This window comes from Salvelinus namaycush, chromosome 29 (assembly GCF_016432855.1).
Source record: "Salvelinus namaycush isolate Seneca chromosome 29, SaNama_1.0, whole genome shotgun sequence".
In the NCBI taxonomy this organism is placed as follows: domain Eukaryota; kingdom Metazoa; phylum Chordata; class Actinopteri; order Salmoniformes; family Salmonidae; genus Salvelinus; species Salvelinus namaycush.
The window spans coordinates 31,162,321-31,178,353 of NC_052335.1; the positions used below are offsets into that span (position 1 = coordinate 31,162,321).

At 44.5% G+C, this 16,033-nt stretch overlaps 2 protein-coding genes and 1 long non-coding RNA gene across 5 annotated transcripts; 2 read left to right on the plus strand and 1 right to left on the minus strand.

Moving 5' to 3' along the window:
- Positions 1–33: 33 nt before the first annotated feature.
- Positions 34–2,470, plus strand: churc1 (churchill domain containing 1). Its single transcript, XM_038968242.1, has 4 exons — positions 34–239; positions 452–587; positions 792–862; positions 1,206–2,470. The coding sequence occupies exons 1-4, from the start codon at positions 201–203 to the stop codon at positions 1,296–1,298; spliced, it is 339 nt and encodes a 112-aa protein (XP_038824170.1). The 5' UTR covers positions 34–200; the 3' UTR covers positions 1,299–2,470.
- Positions 2,471–3,593: 1,123 nt separating this feature from the next.
- Positions 3,594–14,872, minus strand: ttbk2b (tau tubulin kinase 2b). 3 transcript variants are annotated; one of them, XM_038968123.1, is made up of 15 exons: positions 14,678–14,872; positions 13,558–13,683; positions 13,062–13,209; positions 12,796–12,869; positions 12,466–12,606; positions 11,945–12,049; positions 11,647–11,712; positions 9,698–9,790; positions 9,496–9,621; positions 9,115–9,272; positions 8,261–8,477; positions 7,561–7,778; positions 6,371–6,830; positions 5,349–6,067; positions 3,594–5,113 (listed from the first exon to the last, which is right to left on the minus strand). In XM_038968123.1, exons 2-15 carry the CDS (start codon positions 13,627–13,629, stop codon positions 4,750–4,752), a joined length of 2,961 nt encoding a protein of 986 aa, XP_038824051.1. In that variant the 5' UTR covers positions 13,630–13,683; positions 14,678–14,872; the 3' UTR covers positions 3,594–4,749. The 3 variants fall into 3 exon arrangements, with proteins under 3 accessions (XP_038824051.1, XP_038824048.1, XP_038824049.1); XM_038968120.1 differs by having other exon boundaries at positions 3,594–5,116; positions 14,678–14,871; XM_038968121.1 differs by lacking the exon at positions 14,678–14,872 and having other exon boundaries at positions 3,594–5,116; positions 13,558–13,795.
- LOC120024032 lies at positions 11,813–13,857 on the plus strand. Its single transcript, XR_005472798.1, has 3 exons — positions 11,813–12,070; positions 12,487–13,243; positions 13,582–13,857. It is a non-coding gene; the product is annotated as an uncharacterized LOC120024032 (long non-coding RNA).
- Positions 14,873–16,033: the final 1,161 nt, after the last annotated feature.

Genomic DNA, 16,033 nt, shown 5'->3' on the forward strand with positions numbered 1-16,033 from the left:
ATCAGGTGCATCCTCTAGTTCTATTCCCGGAAGTTTAGAATAGCCTGTCATTGCGGAAGTAGCTTCAGTGAAGAAAATTTTTTTTGTTGAGAATTGAAAGATAATAATTTACTGTCGTGAGAAAACGAGTCACGTCATATAGTTAGAGATTACTACCCGTTTTTACTGTATCTATTGCTGGCTTTTTGAAAAGTAGCAAAATGTGTAATGGTTGTGTGCAGAAAGAGTACCCTGACAGGGTGAGTCTGGTTAAAAATCGGAGCAAAACTGAGAATCTAGTGTAAACATATTTGCAGTAGTAGTCACCTAGTAACAGTATATAACTCTGTATTTTATGATGACTGCTTTTATCAATTTTACGTTGAAAAGGATCTTTCTGTCAAACTGAATATGGAATCTAGCTTAGATAATTGTTTGTCAACTGTAAAATACCCTCATCTCTGGTTGTCAGGGGAACACATGTTTGGAGAATGGCTCCTACCTGATGAACTACCTGGGCTGTGCCAACTGTCACCAGAGGGACTTTGTGTTGATCAGCAACAAGGCCACAGAGGATGAGGATGGAGAGGAGATAGTCACCTATGATCGTGAGTCAATGTTGTTCCAGTGATGTTTCGGGTCAAAAGTTTTTGCAACAGAAAAACAAGCATTTCTAATTGGACAATTTCAGATAGTATCTCCCAGTTTCTTCTGTTTTGTGTCTAATGAACATGGTCCTGAGAAAGGTGTGTGTGTGGCTGTGCTGGATATGATTTTCATCTTACGAGTGGCCTTTCTTTACTACCTGGCAGATGTGTGTAAAAACTGTGACCACGTCGTAGCCAGGCATGAGTATACTTTCTCTGTGGTGGACGATTATCAGGTAAAGACTTCTCCTTTGAAGGTTAAATACTCACTGAATAACAGTGCAATAATACCCAGTTCACGCTACTGAGCCAAGCCGAACCAAGGCAAGTTGTACTGTGCTGGCCTGGTTACACATCCACCAGAGTAATAATAGAGAATATATCCGAGCTAGCACAGTAAGGTTCGGGTCGGCACAATGGTGTGAAAATGGTTGAAGACTTCCATACCATTATGTGAAAGAAACTATAAAAAATGATGTTGGTCCAAGGTGGGTGTCACAATGGTAAATACCTCATAACTGCATTGACTATTCTGTGATTTCTCTCCTGACGGTAACGTCACGGGCCTCTCCACTCCAGGAGTACACAATGTTGTGCATGCTGTGTGGGAAGGCGGAGGACTCCATCAGTGTGCTGCCAGATGATCCCAGGCAAACCGCCCCTCTCTTCTAGAAGAGTACAATGACAGACTGAGATGACCAGATGTAAACAATCAAGAACTGCTAGCTCAACATGGACCAGAAGTCCCATGAAAGAGATAGACTATTAGCATTCTAGAAAATAGAGCAGGTATTCTAGAACACATATCACATCTCAAACCCATATAGCCATGCATCTCTATATGGCTCTGCCCAGACATAACATTTCACTTATAGAACAGAGCTTGTCTAAGATGGCAAGTCCTATATTCATCAAATTGAAGGAATAATACCAGTCTTCTTTAACATAGACTTTTCATCAACAGTAAGGGTAAGCAAAGACTACATAATATAGTACATGCTACTCTTCTTTGACCACAGATGTACATACTGTCCAATTTTGCTAGAATTAGATTTAGGGCCTAGTTCACTCAGTAACAACCCCCACCCCATAAGCACTATCAGAGATTCATCTTGGCTTATCAGCGCGCAAGAAGGAGCTACTACCATGTCACATTACCTACGGATCTACATTAAGTTTATTGAAGGTTTGGGGGCTAAGGGTTGTTTCTGTATAGGGCCTATGTTGGGGACTAGGGGTTGTTCCTGGACAGGGCCTAGGTTGGGGTTAAGGGTTGTTTCTGGACAGGGCCTCGATTGGGGCTAAGGGTTGTTTCTCGACAGGGCCTAGGTTGGGGCTAGGGGTTGTTTCTGGACAGGGCCTAGGTTGGGGACTAGTGGTTGTTTCTGTATAGGGTCTAGGTTGGAGCTAAGGGTTGTTTCTGGATAGGGCCTAGATTGGGGCTAAGGGTTTTCTGGATAGGGCCTAGATTGGGGCTAAGGGTTGTTTCTGGACAGGGCTTAGGTTGGGGTTATTTTTTAGGGCTTGGAACCCTAGTTAGACTGCTGTTAAGGATAAATAACTGTTACAGATCACATGTCTGTTTAAATAGATTTGACAGCATTGTTTTTTAAATATAAATATTAAGTAAAACAAATGTTTGTATGTTGGGGGGGCAATGGAACTTGACACTTTGTACGCATTTGTTGGTTGCATCGTAACGTAATAAAGACAACGTGTAGGTAGTCTACTACTTTGAAAATGTATTATTTCATATATACTTTACAGAAATATAAACGCAATGTAAAGTGTTGGTCAGATATTTCATGGGATGAAATAAAAGATACCAGAAATTTTCCGTATGCACAAAAAGCTTTTCTCTCAAATTTTATTGCACACATTTGTTTACATCACTATTAGTGAGCATTTCTCCTTTGCCAAAAGAACCCATCCACCTGACAGGTGTGGCATATCAAGAAGTTGATTAAACAGCATGCTCATTACATAGGTGCACCTTGTGCTGGTGACAATTAAAGGCCACTCTAAAATGTGCAGTTTTGTCACACAACACAATGCCACAGATGTCTCAAGTTGAGGGAGCGTGCAATTGGCATTCTGACTGCAGGAATGTCCACCAGAGCTGTTGCCAGAGAATTTAATGGTAATTTCTCTACCATAAGCTGCCTCCAATGTCATTTTAGAGAATTTGCCAGTATGTCCAAACAGCCTCACAACCGCAGACCACGTATGGCGTCATGTGAGCGAGCGGTTTGCTGATGTCAACGTTGTGAACAGAGTTCCCCATGGTAGCAGTGGGGTTATGGTATGGGCAGGCATAAGCTACGGAAATCGAACACAATTGCATTTTATCGATAGCAGTTTGAATGCAGAGATACCGTGATGAGATTCTGAGGCCCATTGTCGTGCCATTCATCCGCTGCCATCACCTCATGTTTCAGCATGATAATGCACGGCTCAATGTCTCAAGGTGCTGCACACAATTCCTGGAAGCTGAAAATGTCACAGTTCTTCCATGGCCTGCATACTCACCAGACATGTCACCCATTGAGTGTGTTCCATTTCCCACCAATATCCAGCAACTTCGCACAGCCATTGAAGAGTGAGACAACATTCCACAATCAACAGCCTGATCAACTCTGAGAATGAGATGTCACGCGGCATGAGGCAAATGGTGGTCACACCAGATACTGTGGTTTTCTCATCCACGCCCCTATCTGTGACCAACCGACGCATATCTGTATTCCCAGTCATGTGAAATCCATAGATTAGGGCCTAATGGATTTATTTCAATTGACTGATTTCCTTATATGAACTGTAACTCGGTAAAATCTTTGAAATTGTGGCATGTTACATTTATATTTTTGTTTCACTAAATGCCAAATGTACACCCGATTTGATTTTCTGCAATCCTGAAATTATGATAAATTATTCTGCAGTGGGGAAATAAAAATACTCTTATTTTGCTGGTCTGCATCATAAATATATTTGATCGGGACCAGTTTATTAAAAAATACAGATTTTTTTTTTAGCGGACACTGTACAAATGATAAAAATAATATATTTGCAATGATATCCATGCATTTGTTACATTAATTCAGTATGAGATGTGATTTTTCTTTACATTCCAACATTGTGACACCTCTGCATGACCGAAGAGATTTTCTCACAACAAAAGCATACAAATACATTGTAAATATGCCAGAGTGAGTGACACTTTAAATAGCTTGAATTACAATTTGTTTTATCTACTGTAGTGGTTTCTAAGGGAAAGGAGGAATGAAGTTTACATACCCTGGTCCTCACAAATGAAGGCTGATGTGTTGGTGCAATAAGAGGAAAATGTAGTTTGATTGAACAGCATTAAAGTGCTCTCTATACTAGGGTCAAATGGTCCATATATACACACTAGGAGACCTCCTTTCCATTCCTCAAATATGATACAATACAGATCTTTCTGGTCTCATTGCATACACACATACATAGTGTTAAGAGCACAGGACTAGGGTCGGGGAGAGAAGAGTTGGCATTCAAGGTTTTTTAGGAAACCTTTTCTTCGTTTCGACTGCAGAATCGAGCTACATTTGTCAAGTACTTTTAGTTCGAGACGCATCCAACAAATAAATAGACACATTCTATCATACATTACATACAGTACATTCCCTGGAGTACAGTAGTAGATAATATATATTTACACATGCTATCAAAGACCAGATACAGTATATTCTCTGTACATACATTATTAGTCTTAGTCACCATTGCCGCCTGGGTCGTGTGCAGTGGGGAGGAAACGTTTTGAATCTCAGTGAAACGGAGAGGTACATCCTGAACGTGTCTGTTAACCGGAGCAAAACGTTTTACTACAGTGTGCCATTCGGAACAGCAGGTTGGCATTTATTGGGATTACTCATGTACTGGAGGCAGCTCTGCAGGTTGGTCACTAGCTGACACAGCCACAAAGTACAAAAATATAATTTTAAACCTAACCCTATTAAGACCTAATTGTTACGATATATAGCCAATTTTGACTTTGCAGCTGGCCTATCTAGTGGAAATTGCTGAGCTCTGCCTCCAGGACAACATTCATCCTCCTTCTGCACAACAACCTGTTTCCAATTCTGTCCACTTATCGGCTCACTTTGCCACTGCCTTTACCCTCGTGGCTGGAGACCCTCCCTCGGGCACCGGGCCCTGCACCCCACGGTATTCCCTGCTGCCCGCTGAGCCTGTCCTGGGGGTACCGCGGAGGGGGAGGGGACCCCGAGAAGCTGGACGGAGAACAGCTGCGCTCCACGAAGACCCCACCCCCCTCGCGGAGCTCGTGACGGGAGGGGGAGGAGCTGAGTGAGCGCTGCAGCAAGGAGGAGGAGCTACGGGGGCGCGGCGGTGGACTGAAGAGTGCACCGCCGCGGTCCTTCATCAGCTGGGTCAGGCTGGCCAGGAAGTCAGCATCGCTGGTGCTGCTGGCACGCACCCGGAACCGCCGGTGCCTACTGGGGCAGAGAACAGAATAAATTTTACAGCCTACCAAGGTTGTGTTCAGCAGGGCACAATGTTGTGGAACTTTCAGACATGTAATGTAGAGTAGACAGACTGAAAAATAAAGGCTGTCCAATGAGAAATTACGCCAGCGGAATTCATCACATTTCTATATGCAACGTGCCATTAACGCTTGCCCTACTGAATGTGGCCCAGTGCTATGACATCATGCCATGTTTTTCATACCTGTTGTCTATAGCCGGGCGGGTGGGCGGTTTCCCGGGAGGCGGGCGAGGCAGGAACCTGCGGGAGGAGGAGAGCTGCTGATGCTGCTCGGGCCCCAGAAGAGGGGAGTTAACGGGACGCGGGATCTTACTCCTGCTGCCCGAGGAGGAGAGCGAGAGGGAGAGGGGGTCGCGGTCCTCCCCAAGCCAGTCGGAGCGTGAGCCGCGGTCCGAGCAGGACAGGAGACGCTCTCGGACACCACAGGGTAGCAGGTTGTCGCAGGAGAGGGATGGCGAGGGCGAGTGGGAGGGCGATCCGGGCACGGGGCTGCTCCAGCGGTGACGGCGATCCGTGGTGAGGGGGATGGGGGAATCCGGGGCGGTAGTTGGGTCTCTTACAGGGATGCGGCTCAGTCTGGACGAGGAGGGGGAGTCCCTTTGCAGGAGGACCGGGGGGGGTGAGGAGGAGACAGTGCCGGCATTCTCTGCGGCGCCTCTAGCTTTCTCAACCTGGGGGCGCTGGTTGGGTTCAGAGGAACGGTCGGGGAGGCCAGAGTCGCTCTCTGGGTCTTTATCGTTGGCGAGGTGGGCTGGGATGAGGCTTGGCACAGGGCTGGGGGCTGACTGGACCGTCTCACCAACCTTGCCCTCTTGGGGGTCGGTGGGTCTGGTGAACGGGGCCTCTAGCGGTATGGCTTCACTCTTCTCTGTCACTGGGGACTGCGGTACGGGGTTGGGAGACTGTAAATAAAGACAGAAGGCAGAGATGATTGGGAGACGGGGTGAGGAGGCACAAGTAGAGCGAAGTACAGATTTCTCTGTGTATCTGGTGTGTGTGTGTACAGTTCTTAGCATTCAAAAAATAACCTGCAGTGAAGTAAAAAACATTTCCTTCAAAGTGGATGTAAATGCACCGTCAGGGCCATTTTTAAGAAATTCTGCACCAAAACATTTAGAAAAAGTAACATTTGAATGCCCAGAATAGATCTGTACGTATGCATGGAGTATCTGTGTGAGCATTTCTTCTGCCAAACCTTCACTCACCTGCTCCATCTGAGCTCGGCCCAAGTGGCCTAGCATCCCAGGCAGCCTCTTGCCGCCCAGTAACCAGGTACAGGGCAGGGCCATGTGGGACTGGACGGGACTGATTGGGCCTGAGGGAGGCTGTTGGTCCTGGGCCTCTGCTTGGGTCCCTGGTTTATCCCCATCCAGAGCGTCGTCTCCTGGAGGCTTGGCTGCCCACGAGGCCCCGCTGCCTCCCCCCTGTTCCAGCTCCAGCATCACCCACTCCTGGGAGTCTCCCTCCTGGGGTACAGTGCTAAGGTTGAGGGCCACAAAGCCTCCACTGCTGGCCCCAGCCCCCTCCTCCTGGTCGGGGGTCCCTGCTCTGCCGGGGGTCCCTGTTGCCTGGTCCTCGTCGCAGGGGGTGCCAACCTGCTCCCCTTGCCCCCCGCCGTTCTCTGGGATGGTCTTCTCTCGCTCCTGAGGACGCTGCTTCCCCAGACTGCAAATATAGAAGACATTTGGGAATTGACATTTGCGTAATCGTTCAATTGATCTTTAAAGTTGACTAATGAAAATTAGATCTGCCTAACTTGCCAATGAACAGTCCAACAAAATAGAGCTTGGCTGAGACAAAAACCTGAATACAGAAGGGAGTCTTAAGGACTGTTCATTTGTTAAAACAAATCACTCTGCCTTGTGCCTGCCTCGTCCTAGTGCAGTGGTTCTCAAACCTGTCGTCGGGGACCCTCAACAGTTCCATGTATTTGATCTCTTCCAGAGCTAGAACACTGATTTTACTTTTCAACTAATCATCAAGCCCTTGACTGGTGAATCAGGTGTGGTAGTTCAGGGTTAAAACCAAACTGTGAAATGTCTAGCGGTCCCCAAGAGGTGGTTTGAGAAGCACTGTCCTAGTGCATATTGTAGCACAATATAAACGATTCAACTACTGTAGCACAATATAAACGATTCAACTACTGTAGCACAATATAAACGATTCAACTACTGTAGCACAATATAAACGATTCAACTACTGTAGCACAATATAAAAGATTCAACTACTGTAGCACAATATAAACGATTCAAGTACTGTAGCACAATATAAACGATTCAACTACTGTAGCACAATATAAACGATTCAACTACTGTAGCACAATATAAACGATTCAACTACTGTAGCACAATATAAACGATTCAACTACTGTAGCACAATGGTAAAAGGAACTGACTAGGCCTCGAGGAAGCGTTCGATGGTGGGCTTGGGTTCGGGGGCCAGTCTCTTCTCAAAGGCCAGGCTCTGGCTGTGTCTCATTCGCCGGAGCAGGGGGGCTGCCCGGTCTAGGAACATGGTCTCTGAGCGCACCCGTCTGGGGGAGCTCTGGACGGAACCTGTGTTGGGGCTCTGGTTACCCCCCTGGTTCTGGCTGTGCTCGTCCTCACTCACCACCTGGAGAAGGGGTAGAAATGTAGCTGTGTCACAAAAAAGGTGTTGGGAGTAGGAAATACTATTTTAAAAGGTAGATTCCACGATATGACGTTAACAAAGCCAGGTGACTTCCTACACACACACAAAGAGGGGATGAGGTAAGATGCTAATCTCATTCAGCCCCTTGCTTCTCCCTTAGTAATATATTTGATTGCTGTTGCTGTCTATGTTCAGGTCATATCGGCACATAATTGCGTCTCAGTGGTGTTCTGCACATTGTTAATACTCATCACTGCAGCTGGACTAAGAACAGTAGAGTAGCTTGAAAAATGCTCCTGGTGACGTAGACAAGGTTAGCCGAACTGCAGCAGTTAAAGGAAACTAACAGGGGTGTTTCTTTCATAGCACGTGTTCCTCTGTCTCAAACCCAGTATTTATTTTGATGGTCAATAAATTAAAAAAGATCACACAAAAAAAAAGTGTGTCTGTGTTCCAATCCGGACCTTCCTGATGAGTGTTTTTTGTTGTTTCTGGGCTGCGGTGTGTTTTCGGTTGCGGTTGCGGTCCATCTCCTCCCACACGTCCGCACCCTGGGCAGCACGTTGGTGCTGGGCCGGGATGGGGGGACAGTTGTCGGCGTCGCTGAGGCGCTCGCCCTGCAGTACGTCCTCAGTGTTCTCCCTCTGCAGCTCGCCGGGGAGCACCGAGGCGTTGGCCATGCTGGGGGGAGAGAGAGAGAAGGACAAAGGGAGAACGAGAAAGATAAGAGAGTAAGAGACAGGAGAGAGAGAGAGGCAGGGGGGAGGGAATGAGAAAAGGAGAGAGAGGAGATAGAGGGGGAAGGTCATTCAGCTGCTACTTCTCAGAGCACAAATTAGGACTGTGGTTTCCATGGGGATCTCTGACTGACTATGCAGGTTTCCCCTTCCCCCGAAAAGTTTGGAATATAAAAACAACCTATGGGTTGACTTGCATGAGTCGGACAAAAGTTGGACGCCGTCAATTTGAAGGAAGATATTATAGTTCAATCAGCAAATGCTGACCAATGAGGCATTAATTACAAGCATTCAAACAAATATTCTGCATCCCACCAATCAACAAGAAGCCAGACAAAGTACATTTCTGAATCTTAGAATAGAACAGTTACTACTTTGGATCTGAGTTGCAAAATTTCAGGAACTTTCCTAAAATGACCAGGTTTTCCAGAAATCCAGGTTGAAAGATTCCTGGAATGGGGATGGAATAAGCAGGAATTTTGGTTAAGTTACCCAACTTTTGCAACCCTACTTCTGATACCACAGTTCTACCTTTCCTCTACTTTTTTAAACAATTAGTCCACCATTATTTCAGTTCTTACCCCATGTAAGCTGGTGTGAGGCGGGTGAATTGCTGGGCGGTGGTGGCCGAGGCGGTGATGGTAAGCATATCCTCCGAGTCGCACCTCTCCCAGTCAAACGGGTCGTTCTCCAACACACTTTGACTCTTCATGGCATTCTCAAACACTGATATTAGTAGCTGGAACAGAACAACCCAAACCATTGATATTTAGCATTACGAGACAACAGGAAGATTATCTATTGTCGGCAGACAGAGGCACAGGGGTTGGGGTCAATTCCATTCAAATTCAGTCAAATTAGGAAGTAAACAAAAATTCCAATTCCAGTTTGAGGAAGATTGGAATTTCAGTTTATTTACTGGATATTTATGAGGTAACGAGCACATATGGAAAGCTATAGACCTGATAGTCAGGCTTAGTGTAGTAGTCCAAGGTCAGGATATGATCCAGGAAGACGCTGAACTCTGAAGGGAGATGTTTGAGCATTAGGTGATGGTCGTAGGCCTCCTTCAGGTTCCCCACCTGTTCCTGTGAGTAGAGAGAAAAGAACATGAACACACATGCACATACACATACACGTACACATGCACACACACACACTTACTTTGTCTTTGACCTTCCTCCATGGTAGCTGGCCCACCATGAACTCCACCAGCATGTAGAAGAGAGACCAGAGGTCGTCATGGCGACCCATCTCCTGCAGACCCCAGACACACACATCATGTGTGAGCAAAGTGAGAACATAGTCATACAGCTGTATATATATACACACAGTACCAGTCAAAAGTTAGGAAACACCCACTCATTCCTATCTGGTTAAATAAAGGTGAAATTAAAATTTAAAAAAATAAAAATAAACAATTCCAGGGTTTTTCTGTATTTTTACTATTTTCTACATTGTATAAGAATAGTGAAGACATCAAAACTATGAAATTACACATTTGGAATCATGTGGTAACCAAAAAAGTGTTAAACAAATCAAAATATATTTTATATTTGAGATTCTTCAAAGTAGCCACCCTTTGCCTTGATGACAGCTTTGCACACTTGTAGCATTCTCTCAACCAGCTTCATGAGGAATGTTTTTCCAACAGTCTTGAAGGAGTTCCCACGTACGCTGAGCACTTGTTGGCTACTTTTCGTTCACTCTGCGGTCCAACTCATCCCAAACCATCTCAATTGGTTGGTTGAGGTCAAATTGGTTGAGGTCAAGAGATTGTGAAGGCCAGGTCATCTGATGCAGCACTCCATCACTCTCCTACTTGGTCAAATAGCCCTTACACAGCCTGTAGGTGTGTTTTGGGTCATTGTTCTGTTGAAACACAAATTATAGTCCCACTAAGCGCAAACCGGATGGGATGGCGTATCGCTGCAGAATGTTGCGGTAGCCATGCTGGTTAAGTGTGCCTTGAATTCTAAATAAATCACTGACAGTGTCACCAGCAAAGCACCATCACACCACCTCCTCCAAGCTTAAAGGTGGGAACTACACATGCAGAGATCATCTGTTCACCTACCCTGCATCTCACAAAGACACACCAGTTGGAACCAAAAATCTCAAATTTGGACTCATCAGACTAAAGGACAGATTTCCACTGGTCTAATGTCCATTGCTCGTGTTTCTTGGCCCAAGCAAGTCTCTTCTTCTTATTGTTGTCCTTTAGTGGTTGTTTCTTTGCAGCAATTCGACCATGAAGGCCTGATTCACGCAATCTCCTCTGAACAGTTGATGTTGAGATGTGTCTGTTACTTGAACTCTGTGAAGCACTTATTTGGGCTGCAATTTCTGAGGCTGGTAACTCTAATGAACTTATCCTCTGCAGCAGAGGTAACTCTGGGTCTTCCTTTCCTGTGGCGGTCCTCATGAGAGCCAGTTTCATCATAGCGCTGGATGGTTTTTGCAACTGCATTTGAAGAAACTTTAAAAGTTCTTGAAATGTTCTGTATTGACTGACCTTCATGTCTTAAAGTAATGTAATTTCTCTTTGCTTATTTGAGCTGTTCTTGCCATAATATGGACTTGGTCTTTTACCAAATAGGTCTATCTTCTGTATACCACCCCTACCTTGTCACAGCACAACTGATTGGCTCAAACGCATTAAGAAGGAAAGAAATTCCCCAAATTAACTTTTAACAAGGCACACCTGTTAATTGAAATGCATTCCAGGTGACTACCTGGAGAATGAGAGAATGCCAAGAGTGTGAAAAGCTGTCATCAAGGCAAAGGGTGGCTACTTTGAAAAATCTCAAATATAAAATATATTTTGATTCGTTTAACACTTTTTTGATTACTACATGATTCCATATGTGTTATTTAATAGTTGTGATGTCTTCACTACTATTCTACAATGTAGAAAATAGTCTAAATGAAGAAAACCCCCAGAATGAGCAGGTGTGTCCAAACTTTTTACTGGTACATATATAAAATATATATATATATATATATATATATATATATATATATATATATATATATATATATATATATATATATATATATATATAATATAATATATGGTTGACTCCAAGTAAAGGAGAGGGGGAGAGACTCACCTTATTCTTGTGTGCATTGACTGAGGCATAGCGCACAGTTCCTCTGAACCCTGCCACAGGACGGGGCTGAGAGAAAGAGCGAGAAAGAGCGAGAAATAAAGAGAGAAAGATAAGAAATTAGATTGAAGCTGGAGTATTTACACTAGCATACTACTTAGAATGCATGTCCAATACATTGCTTCATTATAAGTGGACATTGGAATGTAGCCAGAGAATTGCACAAATGAAACTGGGACCTAATACATACACACACGCACGCCGCAGGCAGGCACGTACACACACAGGGAGGAATACTTACAGGGCGCACTTCCTGACAAGAGTTGGTGAATTGCCGGGCCAGACCAAAGTCAAGCATGTAGCAGCATCGGCACGTGCTGGCCAGGCGTCCCATGGCAAAGTTTGACTGGAGCGGTAAAAAACGCAGGTAACATCAGTCAGTGCTACTCTATCTCGTCCTTAACATTAATCTGATTGAACAGGCAATTATCTCAAGGTAAACCCAGTAACACTTTTCTGTAGAGCCTGGTATAAAATAAGTACCATGTACTATTATTATGTCTTATTAAATGTTCCTTCTTAATAAAAATGTCTGGGATTTAGTCAGGATCATTACGAGATGACCATGAGACATTATAAGAGGGTCATACATGCTTATGACAAGTTGTGCAATACATTATTACTGCATAATAATGCGATATACCTGCATTAATGCTTTAAGTTAAGGTGTTACCAGGAAATCCTTTATGCTCTCATTTTGTTCCCTCACTCCTGATGCATCACCCCCCATTGTTCCCTCGTTGTGACCCCATGACCTCTTACCGGTTTGATGTCCCGGTGCAGGAAGCCCACAGAGTGGATGCTCTCGATGGCCTCCAGCATCTGCCTGCCCAGCCTCAGAGTGGTGGAGATGGTGAAGGTGCCACGAGACATAGTTCTGCGCAGGTCTGCCAGATTCCTCCCCTATAGGACACAGTAAAGCAATGTTTGTGGGATGGGGTATGGGACATTGTCATGGTCACCCAAGGCTGAGCTACTCAATCATGCATTTACACACATTTTTTAATACGTTATTTGAATCCACAAATCACATTACAATCAAAAGGTTTCAAACATTCCAAAGAGCGGGCATGCACACACTGTACAGCCTACCTGAAGCTCCATCACCACATAGTTGAAGCGGTCATTACGACCACAGCCCACAAAGCGACACACGTGATCTTTCCCTGAAACAGAGAAACATAAATGTAGCTTACGACACACCAGATATGTACAGTATCTGGCTAAATGATTCATGTAAATATGCAATCAATATTTTCCATAAAGGTTAGATGCAGGTTTTTAAGTGAATTTCCTAGTTATGGACATTTCAGTGTTTTACTAACGATGTCCATTTTAGACGTATTCCTATCTCTCACCCTGGAGCTTCTTCAGCACAGCCACTTCCATCTTCAGCACCTGTTTGGGCTGCTGTGCAGACTCCACCTTCAGGGCCACGTTGACCTGGCTCAGTTGATCCAGTACCTCGTAGATCTCCCCGAAGCCTCCCCCGCCAATCTTCTTCACCTGCAAATGGAATGGAGGAGAAGGTAGAATTCAGGTAGTAAAGAAAGAAGAGAGGTGGTGGGAGGAGAGAAAGCGACAGTGAAAATCTAAGTGTCCTGTGTGAAAAGTGCCGTACTGTACCTAGGGGGGGAAAAAAATGGTACACACACCAGCAGTCCATATCCTACGTTGAACATGATATTCTGAAGAAATGTTGAATTAATGAACACTTACGTAACACATTATAGAAAGCCGCCTTGACAATATCTCTGCTGCAGTCTGGCTATGAGAAAGGGCGCAGCAACAAGACAGATTTGACGCAAGCTAGCTGTGCCCTTTCTGCAGCCGGTAGTATTTATAGTCACTCACCACTCTCCATCTCTCCCGGACCAGGTCTGTCACTGACAGGATGTCTGCCGCCTGCTCTACAACGCAACTCATCTCGAGTGCTCCCAACGAAGGTCTGAACCTGGCATTAGTGTCACTGGCTTCTTACTGCAGTAAGGGAGAAAGGACAGAGACAATTAGATCTTTTATCTGACAAATCATGCAAAAGTATTGGGGACCTTGGCTACCTCCACCTACATGTGTCCTCAGAGAGATGTCATAATTTGCGTGCTGTCACTGTCATTTCATTTTCTTTACCAATAAACTAATGTAAAGGATGTATTGAAACATTTTAATCTATTTGTTTATACCCACAGCTATAACAATTATTGTTTCTATCAAACTGGATAATCACTGAAAATATTAATAGCCCAATCCGCAGAATCTACAACCTCTATTGCACGCTAGCTACTTTTTTTTAGCCAAGTCCTTTACTGCACTAGGTGGTTTTAAGAATGTAATACTCATGCATGCATACTCACACTGACAGAATGACATTAGAGCTGCTTGTTCACAACTTCCCTTAACCCTCTTTGATGCTTCAGTTAGCCAACAGACATAGCTAGCTAGCAATTTACCAAACCAACATATCAATCCTATTCCAGCATACTCAGCACATTTTGACAAACTCTGTCAATAAGAATTTGATTTGATATTATCGGCCAAACTGGTTGGCTCGCTAGCTAACGTTAGGTCTAATGTCTTGCAGTAGAGGGAGAAATTGTACAGATAACTGGCATTGATAAAATTTGCTAGCCTGCACCAGGACGACCTTACCCTGCTTTGCTTAACAATAAAGCGCCACCCTCTAGCTCTGCATCCACTGCCTGGCAGCGTTAGCTAGCTATCAACAAACCAATGCTAGCGAAGCTATCTTTCTAGATAACTAACGTTAGCTAGTTACAGTACCTACCTAACTATCCGACATGTACCAGCTAGTTAGCTGGTACAAGCAAATGTTTTCTTTTGATCTCTGGAATAAGTAATTTAGCTACCTAGGAAAATAGCTAGCATGCTATTTAACGTTAACGTTAGATAGCCTAGCTAGCAAGGCAGATGCACATGCGGCAGTTTCATCCTAACTTATTACATCCTAACCTACCTTGTTTGATTGCACCATTTCCAAACATGTAGCTACTATTTAAAATGCAGGCAGTTAACTGACATATCCACATATCCATTGCTGTGAGTCCTGCTTTCAACTCTTAAAACATGTTATTGTGCACATAACGGAATGGTTAGAAGGTTTCTCCTCCGCTCATTCACCCAACAGCATCGGTTACGTCACGGGCAAGCGCTCCCCCTTTCACCCATTGATTGATCGTCCCTCTGCATCTTTGCAGACTTCTCTCTGTGAGAAGAGGATGCTCTGTTTATCTCCGCTGCCGGGATAGGAAGACGGAATATAGATGTCACTGTCACAGCATTATCAGAACCAACAGTCTTTCCTGGCACATGTGGAGAATGTGATGAGATTGTTAGAGTATGGTATTATGCGCAAAAAAGTGGCACCCTCAGGACAGCAACGCAGAGTCAATGCAGTCAGTGCAGTACTGCATTGACACCTTAATATTATTGACAATGACAGGGCACTGGCATTGAACAAATTGCAGTTCAGACAGCCAATTAAATCAATATGACATTTTAATGCTAGTTGTGCTATAAAATGCTACAATAGATATCTTTGGAAATTCAAATGATGCATTATGATATATATATCTACATATCCAAAGTATGACGGCGCGGCAGGTAACCTAGTGGTTAGAGCGTTGGGCCAGTAACAGAAAGGTTGCTATATCGAATCCCAGAGCTGACAAGGTAAAAATCTGTCGTTCTGCTCCTGAACATGCCAGTTAGCCCACTGTTCCTAGGCTGTCATTGCAAATAAGAATATATTATTGACTGAGCAGTGATGCTTTCAAAGAGAGAGAAGTTAAATGCACTCCGGGGGCTTATGTGTTTGACTTGCCTAGTTAAATAAATATGACATTTGCCTAGTGTACTACCCAAATGAGACACTTATGGATTTGGCCGTGCATGCACCCTTCAACATGAGCCTCCTTGAAGGGAAGCACTGGGTAGAATCGATTATGCTGAACTGCGGGGTACCGGTCCATGGCCCATGACGGGATCGGCAAAAGCGGTGAGGGAGGAGCGTCCATCTCAAATATAACAGTATTCTGCGCCGCTCGGCCATGTTGTCAACAAGGCAGCGTGGAGCATCATCCAGAAACATACATCTATTTCCCATAAAATATATGTTAGAATTTTTTAACTAGTTTTCATTGGGACGGCATATATCAAACTCAATCACTTTTGCATGTGAAAATACAGAATTCTACTTATTACTTAATTACGTAACTTTTGTTTGGAGCCAGCTTTGAACGGGGCACCTGGCTCACGCCCGGGAGTCAGACGATTTCATAACGAATGCAAAATCAACTTTCGACCTGTGCAA

Coding starts and splice junctions, on each gene's coding strand:
- ttbk2b (XM_038968120.1), bottom strand. CDS start 13,629: ATGAGTTGCGTTGTAGAGCAGGCGGCAGACATCCTGTCAGTGACAGAC. Junction 12,050..12,465: donor TGCACCGGGACATCAAACCG/GTAAGAGGTCAT, acceptor TTACCGCTCCAG/TCAAACTTTGCCATGGGACG. Junction 6,831..7,560: donor GAACGCTTCCTCGAGGCCTA/GTCAGTTCCTTT, acceptor CTATATTTGCAG/TCTGGGGAAGCAGCGTCCTC.
- churc1 (XM_038968242.1), top strand. CDS start 201: ATGTGTAATGGTTGTGTGCAGAAAGAGTACCCTGACAGG. Junction 240..451: donor AGAAAGAGTACCCTGACAGG/GTGAGTCTGGTT, acceptor TCTGGTTGTCAG/GGGAACACATGTTTGGAGAA. Junction 863..1,205: donor CTGTGGTGGACGATTATCAG/GTAAAGACTTCT, acceptor TCTCCACTCCAG/GAGTACACAATGTTGTGCAT.